Raw genomic sequence first — 14,126 nt, 5'->3', positions numbered from 1 at the left:
CTGTTCTCAACAATATACCAACGTTGGACATTTCTTATCGCTGTTCTCAACAATATACCAACGTTGGACATTTCTTAACGCTGCTCTCAACAATACACCAACGTTGGACATTTCTTAGGGCTGTTCTCAACAATATACCAACGTTGGACATTTCTTATCGCTGTTCTCAACAATATACCAACGTTGGACATTTCTTAGCGCTGTTCTCAACAATATACCAACGTTGGACATTTCTTATCGCTGTTCTCAACAATATACCAACGTTGGACATTTCTTAGGGCTGTTCTCAACAATACACCAACGTTGGACATTTCTTAGCGCTGCTCTCAACAATATACCAACGTTGGACAGTTCTTAGCGCTGTTCTCAACAGTATACCAACGTTGTGCATTTCTTAGCGCTGTTCTCAACAATATACCAACGTTGGACATTTCTTAGGGCTGTTCTCAACAATATACCAACGTTGGACATTTCTTAGCGCTGCTCTCAAAGCAGTGACAACGTTGGACTCAATTTTTAAATAAATCAGTTGGTGAATACCACGAATGGACAGAACGACGGTTGGGCATGCTGGAGTAGGTGGGGGTGGTGGATGTCAGTGGTTAGGCGTAGAAGCGCAGGCGGTTTCAGCCATAGGGTGGATAAGTCTTGGTTCCCATTCCCTTCCAACCTACATTTCGATTGGTCACACCGAAGTTCTGAATAGGATTGGTGTTGTCCATACTGCTGAATAAAATAGCCAAGACGAGTCATTTGTTTTGGGGTAAATTTTGTAATTCAGTTGATTTTACATAATTTGGGTATGCTGAATCTAAATATGGTGAATAACATTCTCTCTGTTTTTTTAATCCAACATGGCCAAAAATCCCCGAAGGTCACGGAGGGGAAGTAGGGGGCGGGTATTTGAAAAAGGGAGGTAACCCGTAGTAGTAAAAGTTATAAACTGATCAATATCAACGTTTCTGTTTATAATGTCTTAGTTTGCATTTAACACAAAGACTAAGTTCCTGAATAAATTGGTCTTGCATTTTAAAATGTCACTGAGGAGTTGTAGTTGTGTGATGACATCACAAACTACATAATTCCTGTTTCGCCGTATACAAAACAGGGGACGAGAATATCAACCTAGCAAAGTACTGGATAGCCGGACAAATGTTCTAATTTATAAAACCACTTCAAATACACTCAGCATACCCATGAATTCCTGTTTCGCTGTACACGAACAGGAGAACGAGAATATGCATAAAATAACCACCATGGGTAATTTTATGAAATTCCTGAAGGTCATAGGGGAGGAGCCACTTTGAAGAAAGGGAGGTAATCACTAATAGCAAAACATATAAGCTTATAAATATCAGCACCTTTGTTGATAAATAATGTCTTATTTTGCATTTATCATCATGACTAAGTGACAGAATATATATATATATATATATATATATATATGTCTTGTATTCAAAGAAAAATAAATTGAGGTGCATTCGTTGGTGTCATTTCAGTGGATACAAATCTATGCTGAGTGTATTTGAAGTGGTTTTGTAAAATAGAAATTTTTTTCGGCTATCTACCTAAGGGCAATATTGTGTATCAAAAAGAAGAATAAAAAGCATGCATTAATTAATCATATTTATATGATTTTATATGTACAAAGTCCACACATCCTGAAAAGTCAGAGGGGAAATACAGACGTTTAGAAAAACTAGTTAATTAGATACTTCTTTTACAAAGTGGCATTAATCGCCCCTCATTGGGCCACTTTAGTTCAAACCCTGCTGCAGACTAAACAGTTCCTGAGACGAAACGCGGAGAGGCATAAAGATGTTGTAGCCAGTAATATTAGTGGAGTGGGGAAACAAACTATGCACGCGACGTAACATTACGCCCTTCAAAGTTTCCACAAACTGCCTGATTAATAAGTACGCTTCACTTAATCTTTCATCATTTGAGGTTGTTGCCTTCTTCACAGTGTGCCCTTCTACATCTGGTCATGTATTACATTCTTCAATAACTGGAATGAGCCTTGTAGGACGGCTATTGGATGTCAGACATTTGGTAATTTAAATATTTTGAAATACAGTCTTACAGAAAAAACCTGCTACATTTTTCTATTAGTAGCAAGGGATCTTTTATATGCACTATCCCACAGACCGGATAGCACGGTCTTTGATATACCAGTCTTGGTGCAGTGGCTGGAGCGAGAAATAGCTCAATGGGCCCACTGACGGGGATTGATTCCAAACCGACCGCACATCAAGCGAACACTTTACAACTGGGGCACACCCCGCTCCATAAGATAGCAATACCCGCTGTGGTCCTCCGTGCAGTTCAGTATATTACAATATATTTGTCTACTGGATGTCAAGGATTTGGTAACCATGATACATAGTCTTCAGAGGAAAACCGCTACAGTTTTCCATTAGCAGCAAAGGGGCCTTTATATGCACTTTCCTACAGACAGAACAGCACATACCACGACTTTGATATACAAGTCGTGGGGAACTGGTTAGGACCGAGGTCCTGTGTAGCTATATTTTAGGAATGTCCGATATTACTGGTTTACCGATATATTATGATTCAAAAGATAAATAATTCGTATTACGATACACCTAACCTGTAAAGTCACTCTCGGTAATTTCCGTATTTGAAGTTCGTCGGCAGTTGGAAACCCCGATCTCTTTGGTTCGGCAGTTTACAGTCACATTATTAAATACGATTTAATACACCGAAAAAAAATTCTATATATTTTATGTTTTAAAGAATTATTATAATAAACTTCCACTTCTATCAGGTAATTTCTTTATTTTGTGACATGTCTTTCATAAAATCAGTTGACGGTGCAGTAAAAAAGTCGAATCAAATCATATCATGTGATACAAAAATTCTCATTATTCTCGCGTCTACTATAAACAAACCCCTCCAGTTGCGTCAAAAGGGAACCGATAAATTGGCATATAACTCTATAATGAATAAAGTTAAAATTCATATAAAAAACATATTGTTACGTTTTAAACCATACCAACTGAAATAAGTTTTAAACATATATATTCATAATTCAGTGTAAATAAAAATGTTTCTCTACAAATTATCAAATCGCATGAGTTAAATCTTATTTTACTATACCTGTATGGTCACAACTGATGGAACAGCCAACGTAACGCACCCACGGTTCTACCTTTAATCTCAGTGTACTGCATGAGATTAATCTATATAATTTGATGGTAATGTGTTAGGAAACGGTTTTTTACTACATAGAAAATGTTAGTAAATAACAAATGTCGAGCTGATATGGGTTTAAAACACAGCAATATGTTGAACATAAGCTTAACATTTAACATTATTCATTGTTGAGTTATATGCCAATTAATCGGTTCCCTTTTCACTCACACGGACTACATCTTTTGACTGAAGAACAAGGAACAGAACTGAATGCCAATAAGAGTGGAATATATAGAGTTAACTTCTAAGTTTTTTCGAACACGATTTTTATGTCAACGAGTGATGTGTGAAAACCATAATTTCACATATTGCGAAGCAATGAGATAAAACCATGTGGTCACAAATTGCGAAACAACGAGTGAAAATATGGTTTTCACACATCACGAGTTGACATAAAAATGTATTAATACTGCTGAGCAAACATACCTGACAAAGCGATCCTCCCAAAATCCGACAAAAGCAAAACGAACCGAACACAAATTTTTATTTTAACTTACACTCAATGACAGGACATTGTGGTATCATTATTTGGCTTCGTATTCAATCGGTGTTAGATATTTTATCGTAATTGTACTTTATATCCCTTTTTTAAAGGTACAATTACAATTACATTTTTTTTTTCAAATTCGATCAGATGCATTGCTAATCGTCAAACTTAAACACGAAAAAGCGGTATTAACCCTAATAATCAAAACATAATAATTTACAAAGGACATAATGTAATCATCAGCTTGTTAAAAAAAAAACTAAATACGATTTCAATATTTTCACTGCAATTAAAATACAGTGAAATATGACTTTTCACCGAATATCACTTTTATGGTTTCTGTAGATCTATATATTTCATTGTTATGTATATAATAATACTCTTTATTTCCTGTATAGTCGTAAAACACATAATTACATTTTCGTCTGCAATATGTTTGGACTTGGCAGTCAAAATCAGGGTCAGTCGGGAATACCGGAAATACACCAGTTTCTTTCCTAATTAAACCGGATGTATGAATTCATCATTATGCAGCTGTTCATTATATACAGGTTGCATAGTACCAAAGAAGAGAGTTCCGTGTCAAATATTTACGGAGTAAAAGTAGCTGTGGGTGTGATTGGTAGTAATATGTGACATTGCAAATACTATTGTCCATTGACTATAAATAAATACATTTTTATTTGTTATAAAGTAGTTATGCCGTATATACCAGAGGAACTGGAACTGCAGTTTTCAGCAAAAATGATGATTGCTATTAAAAACATTAATTAAATCTTTTAAATGGTATGTGACTCCTCATTTTCTTGCAGGTAGATTAGATGTGAGGTGCCACACGTATTATTGCTGTACTTCCTGGGTGTGTTGATACGCTGCTTATATCAGTTTTATTAGTAAACGTTTGATATTATCGGCAATAGGAATTTCTTTGGTCTATTAGAACCTATAAACAAAATACGCAAACTATTTATTTACATTTATAGCATTCTGAACACGACTTTAACTCCTTCATCACCAAATAGAAAGTCAGGGAAAGTTTTCTTTGACTCCAGTTTCCATTTCCCCTCGTCAGTCAGTTTTCGGAACATGCGATTCGCGTTATTCCCCTGCTCGTCCACCCAATCAAACATTTTCTCCCGTGTTACTAGAAGAAGCAGACCACCTGATAACAAAAAAAGGAAGGTTCGTTTAACAAATTAACAACACCGTAATCCAGACATTACATATTTAAATGGCAGAAACAATGTACCGACAGGTAATAACAAATTTCATAGCCAGATAGACAGACAAATAGACAGACAGTAGATAGATGTAAATATGGACACACACACACACACACGCACACGCACATACACACACGCACATACATGCACACAAACACAAACACACACACACTCACACACAAACATACTCACACATACACACCAACATACATGCATACACCTCAAACACACACACACACACTCACAAACATACAAATATACACACACATACACACATGCGCGCACACATACACACACACAAACATACACACAAACACACACACACACACACACACACACACACACACAAACATAAACATAAACACGCACACAGACAGACACACACAAACACATTTCTAAAAGGATCTGTTAGTCGTAAACATGTTACAAAGGCAGCAAACTCGGACAGACCCTTTAATTAACAGAGACATGGAAGCGAAGTTCCGGCCTTAGCGAAAAACTACCGTGCAGTTATAAAAAAAAAAAAAAAAAAAAACAACTAATTAACTGCGATGTATTCCACAAAACATGATATACATGCCTGGCTTTACTACAGAGGCGAGTTCTTCGAAAGCAGACCAAGGAGCATGATTTTGTCCAACTCCTCCACACATAGTCACTGCATCATAGATACCTGTTAGAGAAAAGAGACAACAGATTATTTGCGCAATGACACTTTGACAATGACACGTTTTGAAATTACGGCTATTTTGATACTGAGACACACACACACACACACACACACACACACACAGACACACACACACAGAGAGAGAGAGACAGAGTGAGACAGAGAGAGAGAGAGAGAGAGAGAGAGAGAGAGAGAGAGAGAGAGAGAGAGAGAGAGAGAGAGAGAGAGAGAGAGAGAGAGAGAGAGCGACAGAGAGACAGAGAGACAGACAAAGACAGACAGAAACAAAAACGGAGAAAAATCGCTGCTAATAGTTAAAATATTACTACCAGAAAGGCACCAAGGTTCTTTTATGCACTTTCCAACAGACAAGACAATAAATATCACGGCCTTTGATATACCAGTCGTGGGGCACTGGTTGAGATGGACGAAACACCACAGGACCATCGAGGAGGAACGATCCTGCGATCCTGTGCGTCTGGGATGAGCGCGCTCTACTGAACTACACTTGCCCCCTCGTTTACAAAGGTAAGTATATACATATGACTATTTACATTGAAAATAACAAATTTATATAATTAGTACATTTTCCCACTAGCAGAAAGGGATCTTTTATTTACACTTTCCCGGAGAGAGAAAAGCACACACTATGGCCTTATTGTACATGTACCAGTTGTGGGGGATTGGTTGGAACAGGAAAAACTTCCAAAGGGTCCACCGAGGAGGTTGGATCCTACGATCTTACGACTCAAGCGAGCGGTCTACCGACCGAGTTATAATCTCTCCCCTAAAGTATTGTGCGTGTACATTCCTCCATCACTACCTGCACCCGTGGTTTGTTTTCAAACATTTTAAACAGGCATAATTAGTTAAACATTAACTCCAAATAACCATTCCACTCGTAGTTAAAGTGCCGTAATTTATGTTTTTAAAATGTCAACACTTACGATCGTTTACGTGTGTTCGTAGTTTATTTTCTCCCAGGTATTCACAGATCAGACTCTGATAGATGTTTTTCGGTTTCGCTAAATCCAACATCTTCTCTGAGGCATCCACACCATCGAGGTTTGTAAATCCAGCTTTATACAACTGAAAGTAGGAATTCTGAGGAGGTTTTCAGCAGCTAAGGCATTTCAACGATTAGTTCTCTAAAACATTGTATAGTACTATTGGTTCATGCTTACAGTTTACACATTCCGTATGTTCTAGGTGACAATGATGGCTATATAAGTAATGTCGTAATGTTAACGTTTAGCAGGTAACTTGTCATCAGTCACACTCGACATGGCGGCGTCATGTTTGAAATTATGCATTGTAGTCATTCTTTTGATCAGTGTTGATATTGTGTAATTTGTTGAACAATACAAATTGAAGTTTGTTTTGTTTAACAACACTACTAGAGCATATTGATATATTAATCATCGGCTATTGGATGTCAAACATTTAGTAATTTTGACATATAGTCTCAGTGAGGAAATCCGCTACGTTTTTCCATTAGTAGCAAGGGATCTTTTACATGCACCATCCCACAGACAGGATAGCACATACCACGACCGTTTATATACTAGTCATGGTGCACTGGCTGGAACAAAAAATAGCCCAATGGGCCCACCAGCGGAGATCGATCCCAAAGCGACGGCGCATCAAGCGAGCGTTTTACCACTGGGCTACATCCAGCACCTTTGTTGGATAATAAATACATCAGCTTAATCGAAATTATGATAAAACTTTGTTTTACCGCCTCTCCAGAAAGTCCAGTACCGGAAGCAGCATCCAAAATCTTTAGTTTGTGTTTGTTGTTTGGAAACAATTCTTCCATAGATTTTGCCAATTCTCTCGGTCCATTGTAGTTAGCCACTTTCACAACCTGAAACAAGATTTATAAATTAGAAATTATTGATGTCGGATATCTGCTTTACCCTGTGAAGGTAAGAATGGGAAATACCACGAGGCTCTGCCGAGCGGAATATCTCGTTAGGCCTGCACACATACACACACATACACACACATACACACACACACACACACACTAGTGACACGTGTACACACACACACACTAGTGACACGTGTACACACACACACACACACTAATGACACGTGTACACACACACACACACACACTAGTGACACGTGTACACACACACACACGTACAAACCTCACACTAGTGACACGTGTACACACATACACAGTGACACGTGTACACACACACACTAGTGACACGTACACACACACACACACACACACTAGTGACACGTGTACACACACACACGTACAAACCTCACACAAGTGACACGTGTACACACATACACAGTGACACGCGTACACACACACACACACTAGTGACACGTACACACACACACACACGTGACACGTGTACACACACACTCACACTAGTGACACGTGTACACACACACACACACTAGTGACACGTGTACACACACACACACACTAGTGACACGTGTACACACACACACACACACACACTAGTGACACGTGTACACACACACACACATGTACAAACCTCACACTAGTGACACGTGTACACACACACACACTAGTGACACGTGTACACACACACACTAGTGACACGTGTACACACACACACGTACAAACCTCACACAAGTGACATGTGTACACACATACACAGTGACACGCGTACACACACACACACTAGTGACACGTACACACACACACACACGTGACACGTGTACACACACACACACACTAGTGACACGTGTACACACACACACTAGTGACAGGTGTACACACACACACTAGTGACACGTGTACACACACACACACACACACTAGTGACACGTGTACACACACACACGTACAAACCTCACACAAGTGACACGTGTACACACATACACAGTGACACGCGTACACACACACACACTAGTGACACGTACACACACACACACACGTGACACGTGTACACACACACTCACACTAGTGACACGTGTACACACATACACAGTGACACGTGTACACACACACACTAGTGACACGTACACACACACACACACACACACTAGTGACACGTGTACACACACACACGTACAAACCTCACACAAGTGACACGTGTACACACATACACAGTGACACGCGTACACACACACACACTAGTGACACGTACACACACACACACACGTGACACGTGTACACACACACTCACACTAGTGACACGTGTACACACACACACACACTAGTGACACGTGTACACACACACACACACTAGTGACACGTGTACACACACACACACACACACACTAGTGACACGTGTACACACACACACACATGTACAAACCTCACACTAGTGACACGTGTACACACACACACACTAGTGACACGTGTACACACACACACTAGTGACACGTGTACACACACACACGTACAAACCTCACACAAGTGACATGTGTACACACATACACAGTGACACGCGTACACACACACACACTAGTGACACGTACACACACACACACACAAGTGACACGTGTACACACACACACACACACTAGTGACACGTGTACACACACACACTAGTGACAGGTGTACACACACACACTAGTGACACGTGTACACACACACACACACACACTAGTGACACGTGTACACACACACACACACGTACAAACCTCACACTAGTGACACGTGTACACACATACACAGTGACACGTGTACACACACACACTAGTGACACGTACACACACACACACACACACTAGTGACACGTGTACACACACACACACACGTACAAACCTCACACAAGTGACACGTGTACACACATACACAGTGACACGCGTACACACACACACACTAGTGACACGTACACACACACACACACACACACACGTGACACGTGTACACACACACACACACGTACAAACCTCACACTAGTGACACGTGTACACACATACACAGTGACACGTGTACACACACACACTAGTGACACGTACACACACACACACACACACTAGTGACACGTGTACACACACACACACGTACAAACCTCACACTAGTGACACGTGTACATACATACACAGTAACATGTGTACAAACACACACACACACATAGTGGCACGTGTACAAACAAACACACACACACACACATAGTGATACGTGTACAAACACACACACACACGCACATACACACACATACACTAGTGACACGTGTACACACACACACACTAGTGACACGTGTACACACATACACAGTGACACGTGTACAAATACACACATACATAGTGACACGTGTACAAACACACACACTAGTGACACGTGTACACACACACACACTAGTGACACGTGTACACACACACACACAGTGACACGTGTACACTCACACACACACGTACAAACCTCACACTAGTGACACATGTACACACATACACAGTGACACGTGTACAAACACACACACATAGTAGCACGTGTACGAACACACACACACACACTAGTGACACGTGTACACACACACACACACACACACACACACACGTACACACCTCACACTAGTGACACGTGTACACACACACACAGTGACACGTGTACAAACACACACGTGTACACACACACACATACACACACACACACACCAGGGGTCGAATTTCAATTTCTGTGGGGCACGGCAAGTACTGCCTTCGATTTAATAACAAAAATTAGGGCACCAAGGCAAGTTGGAGGTGCAGGACGGCAAACTTTTCCTTTAAAATAGGGGCATGAAGGCAACTTACTTTCTATCAAGTTTCTGAGACAAAAACTGGCCTCGGTGGCGTCGTGGTTAGGCCATCGGTCTACAGGCTGGTAGGTACTGGCTTCGGATCCCAGTCGAGGCATGGGATTTTTAATACAGATACCGACTTCAAACCCTGTTATATAGTTACTTGTCAAATGTTTTATAAGAGATATTGATTTTTGGTAAAAATTTCTTTTGAAAAATGCTGTTTCAAGTGATTCTTGGACATATACTCAATAAATAAAATTGTTATATTACAATAGCTTTAATATATAACATACAGGTTACAAATATTCTTGTATATGTAGTGATCATGGAATCATGTCTAACTACCTTTATACCACTTTAAAACAAAGTTTAGTTTTGTCTGGGAGTGGTAGTATTGAAAAAACTAAATTTGCAATGGCGGCCATTTTGAAAATCAAGATGGTCAAAAGTAAACTCCACTTACATGTTGCTATATATTTTTATTTATTGAATTCTTTAATGTCTGTATAAGGTATCTAAGTAGGTAGAGGTATTTTAATAACTTTGTACCTATAGGACATTATAGCACATATAATGGTATGATTCCAGAAATACACAATAGTATTTATTATTATTATTATTATTATTATTATTATTATTATTATTATTTATTGTTTTAGGCCTAATCTCGTAATGAAGGCTTACAAAATATTATTGAAACACTTCATACGGTTTTCACGAGTAGAACTCAGCTGTCTGCTAATCGTACGATCTTCAGATCTGCATATTTTAATACTTAAAATGGCTGCAACTATGTTCAATAGGTGTAATTTTGAAGAATCTTAACAAACTTGCCTTTATTCCAAAACAATAGCGGTTTTTATTGATGACAATACACTTGTAAATGCCGAAAGCCAATTATCCCAGATAGGGGATCCCCATGTGTGTTTGTGTTATCACGTGACAAAGTCAGATGTCATTTTTAGCGAGGTTATCGCGCAAAGCAAACGATATAATAAGAGAGATTTCACAAAAATTAATTTGAAAGAAAGATTAATATTTTTAACATTGAAAATATTTGTTAATTTATACATTTATTTAACATAGTGATAGATATTAATTTTGTAAACAATAATTTGACAATTTACAAAGGTAACCTAGAAGGAAATAAACCGCGATTGAATTATCTTTTAGTTTAGACTTCAGCTGCAGCAAATAGTCTTGATCATACAAAACGTTTGTTATAAGTAGGCATAAAAACAACGGGCCGTGTTGTTGATTGTCATAAATGACTACGAATAGTTAACCCATGACCCAAATGAAAATTCCATGACCCGTACGAACCTACCACTGGCACTTTTATTTCGCTAAATCATATTGCGCAACCGCCACCTGTGGGTCACACTAGGGGAGCAATTACCAGTTACATCGATTCCTGATAGCAGAGAGCGCGCATATGAAAGGTGGAATTTCGGACACGTCTTGTTGATTGTTGAGTGACTGGACATGCCAAAACATTTGGTAGCCCGGCAGACTACCAGGGTTAGACAACTGGTAGTCCGCGTGAGAAATCGGTAGCCAAAACAGTCCGGGCTACCGCTAAGGTCGAGCCCTGGCCATGACGCAATAGGCCTAACTAAAACCCGGTATTATTTTTTAGCCTGGGGGATATGTTTTTAAAATGGCCGTAAAAAAATTGCTCAATAATGACAAAGTGTTTCTGATTCAGGATACCCTAAATGACATAAAACCACCATAAAATATTGTATGTACCCTAGTTAAGGTTAGGTCAAATTTTGACATCTGGCAACCCGACTACTGAGTGAGTGCTCCGCAAGGCTCAATGGGTAGGTGTAAACCACTTGCAGCGACCAGTGATCCATAACTGATTCAACAAAGGCCATGGTGTGTGCTGTGTCGGGCCCGGGAAGTCGACAAATCTATTTTGTTTAGTACCGGGACGTAGAATAATAAAAGTCCCGGGACGTAGACATATCTAATTGGTTTGTAAGTTCTGCGCTGCAGTTACGAGCCGCCTTTTTTGTTAACAACGAGACGAGAACCCTGAAGTAGACGATCTAATTGGTTTGCATGTTCTGCGTTGTGGTATGAACCGTGTTTGTTTCAACGGTATAGAATGTTATGTGATTACTATCCTGCCTGTGGGAAGCGCAAACAAAAGATTCATTGCTGCCTGTCGTAAAAAAGTAGCCTATGTGGCGACAGCGGGTTTCCTCTAAAAAAAACAGCGTCAGAATGACCATATGTTCGACGTCCAACAGCCGATGATAAGATAAAAAAATCAGTGTGCTCTAGTGGCGTCGTTAAATAAAACAAACTTTACCGAGACAAAAATTATTTCAGATTATGGTCTTGGAATGAATTTTACAAGATTAATAACATTTAGGATATATACTACATGTTTCTTACATGTCCAATGTAGCAGATATGATACATTATTAAAAGTAGGCCTATATACAAATTTATGAAAATTCAAAAATTAAAATGGAAGTGTTCAATGTACACTAACACCTGTAAGTTGAATGAATATGATAATTTTGGGTATTTAGTTTGAGTACTTGGGCACTAGAGGGTTAAAATAAATTAATGCGTCAAATATGCGGGCACGGCACAAGACTACCTCATTCTTCCTGCACTGCCGGTAGGAAGACTTCCACTCTCAGGACCGGCTTGACAGAATGAAGCTTGTTCGTGACCGTAAAGTCCCAATCATCTTGCCAAGTCAAAAATATACATATTGCTTAATATGATATTTAAAGTCACTAATGTGTAAGTCACAAAGAATATATTTATTAATGTCGTCAACTTAAACTGCTGTAAATAACGTTATTGTTATGGACATTTTAACACGTTTGGTTTTACATCCTAGTATAACTGACCAGTCACTTCGTGTGTCAACAAGCAGCCCCACTTCGCTGGATGTGATTTTTCATGTTACATTTTGTGTTATTTCTAAATAATAAAATGCTGTTTACATTTTATCCGAAGGGCACGGTGGCAAACTTGCAAACGTGGCATTTTACTTGCCGTCAACACCGTAAGATAACACTGAGTATTAAACTTGACTCTCAAGCCTACCTTATCGTAACTTTGGCTGGTTTCATCGTAAACTTCAACGGTTTTCTTATTGCCAAGTCCTTTCTGTATATAACGTCCAACAATTGTGAAGCTTTCATTTTTCTCTTGTTCGCTCGCGCCGTCTGCAAATACAACCGCATCCATGATGAGAACACGTAGAAAATGCTGAGAATCGACCTTGCAGTGCCGCGCATACGCATAAAACTGGTTAACCAGGTCAGGTCAGATCAGTGCTTAACGTGAACATTCAGAACAAGCTACCGGCCTCGGTGGCGTCGTGGTAGGTCATACAGGCTGGTAGGTACTGGGTTCGGATCCCAGTCGAGGCATGGGATTTTTAATCCAGATACCGACTCCAAACCCTGAGTGAGTGCTCCGCAAGGCTCAATGGGTAGGTGTAAACCACTTGCCGCGACCAGTGATCCATAAATAAATAATCAAAATATTATATTCATAACTAGCTGCAATATGTTTGTACAAGAAACATAAACGTAATATATAACTTAAGACAATGAGGTTCTTCCGTCGAATTATTGAATCCGCTCGGTAGACCAAGTCTCTGATTGGATTTTCCCCCGCTCTAGCCAGTACCCCACAAATGGTATGCCAAAGGTTGTGGTATGCAGTGTCCTGTTTATGGGGGAAGTGCATATAAAAAACAAATCCCCTGTTATTAATGGAAAACTGTGGCAGGTTTCCTCTATCTGTCATAATGAACCAAATGTTTG

The 14,126-nt window shown here is 39.5% G+C and overlaps 1 protein-coding gene across 1 annotated transcript; it reads right to left on the bottom strand.

The window, feature by feature from the left end:
• Positions 1-4,666: 4,666 nt before the first annotated feature.
• On the bottom strand, positions 4,667-13,581 carry LOC121382142 (demethylmenaquinone methyltransferase-like). The gene is made up of 5 exons (XM_041511651.1): positions 13,399-13,581; positions 7,335-7,463; positions 6,544-6,685; positions 5,507-5,599; positions 4,667-4,865 (listed from the first exon to the last, which is right to left on the bottom strand). The coding sequence occupies exons 1-5, from the start codon at positions 13,540-13,542 to the stop codon at positions 4,681-4,683; spliced, it is 693 nt and encodes a 230-aa protein (XP_041367585.1). The 5' UTR covers positions 13,543-13,581; the 3' UTR covers positions 4,667-4,680.
• Positions 13,582-14,126: the final 545 nt, after the last annotated feature.

This window comes from Gigantopelta aegis, chromosome 9 (assembly GCF_016097555.1).
Source record: "Gigantopelta aegis isolate Gae_Host chromosome 9, Gae_host_genome, whole genome shotgun sequence".
NCBI classification, from domain to species: Eukaryota; Metazoa; Mollusca; class Gastropoda; order Neomphalida; family Peltospiridae; genus Gigantopelta; species Gigantopelta aegis.
This window is presented reverse-complemented; position numbering and strand designations above follow the sequence as displayed.

Bases quoted from the DNA above. Each gene is read 5' to 3' on its own strand.
- LOC121382142 (XM_041511651.1), bottom strand. From the start codon at position 13,542: ATGGATGCGGTTGTATTTGCAGACGGCGCGAGCGAACAAGAGAAAAAT. The intron at 6,686-7,334 runs GTAAAACAAAGT...TCCTACTTTCAG, and splicing joins CTGGACTTTCTGGAGAGGCG to TTGTATAAAGCTGGATTTAC. The intron at 4,866-5,506 runs GCATGTATATCA...TTTTGTTATCAG, and splicing joins CGCCTCTGTAGTAAAGCCAG to GTGGTCTGCTTCTTCTAGTA.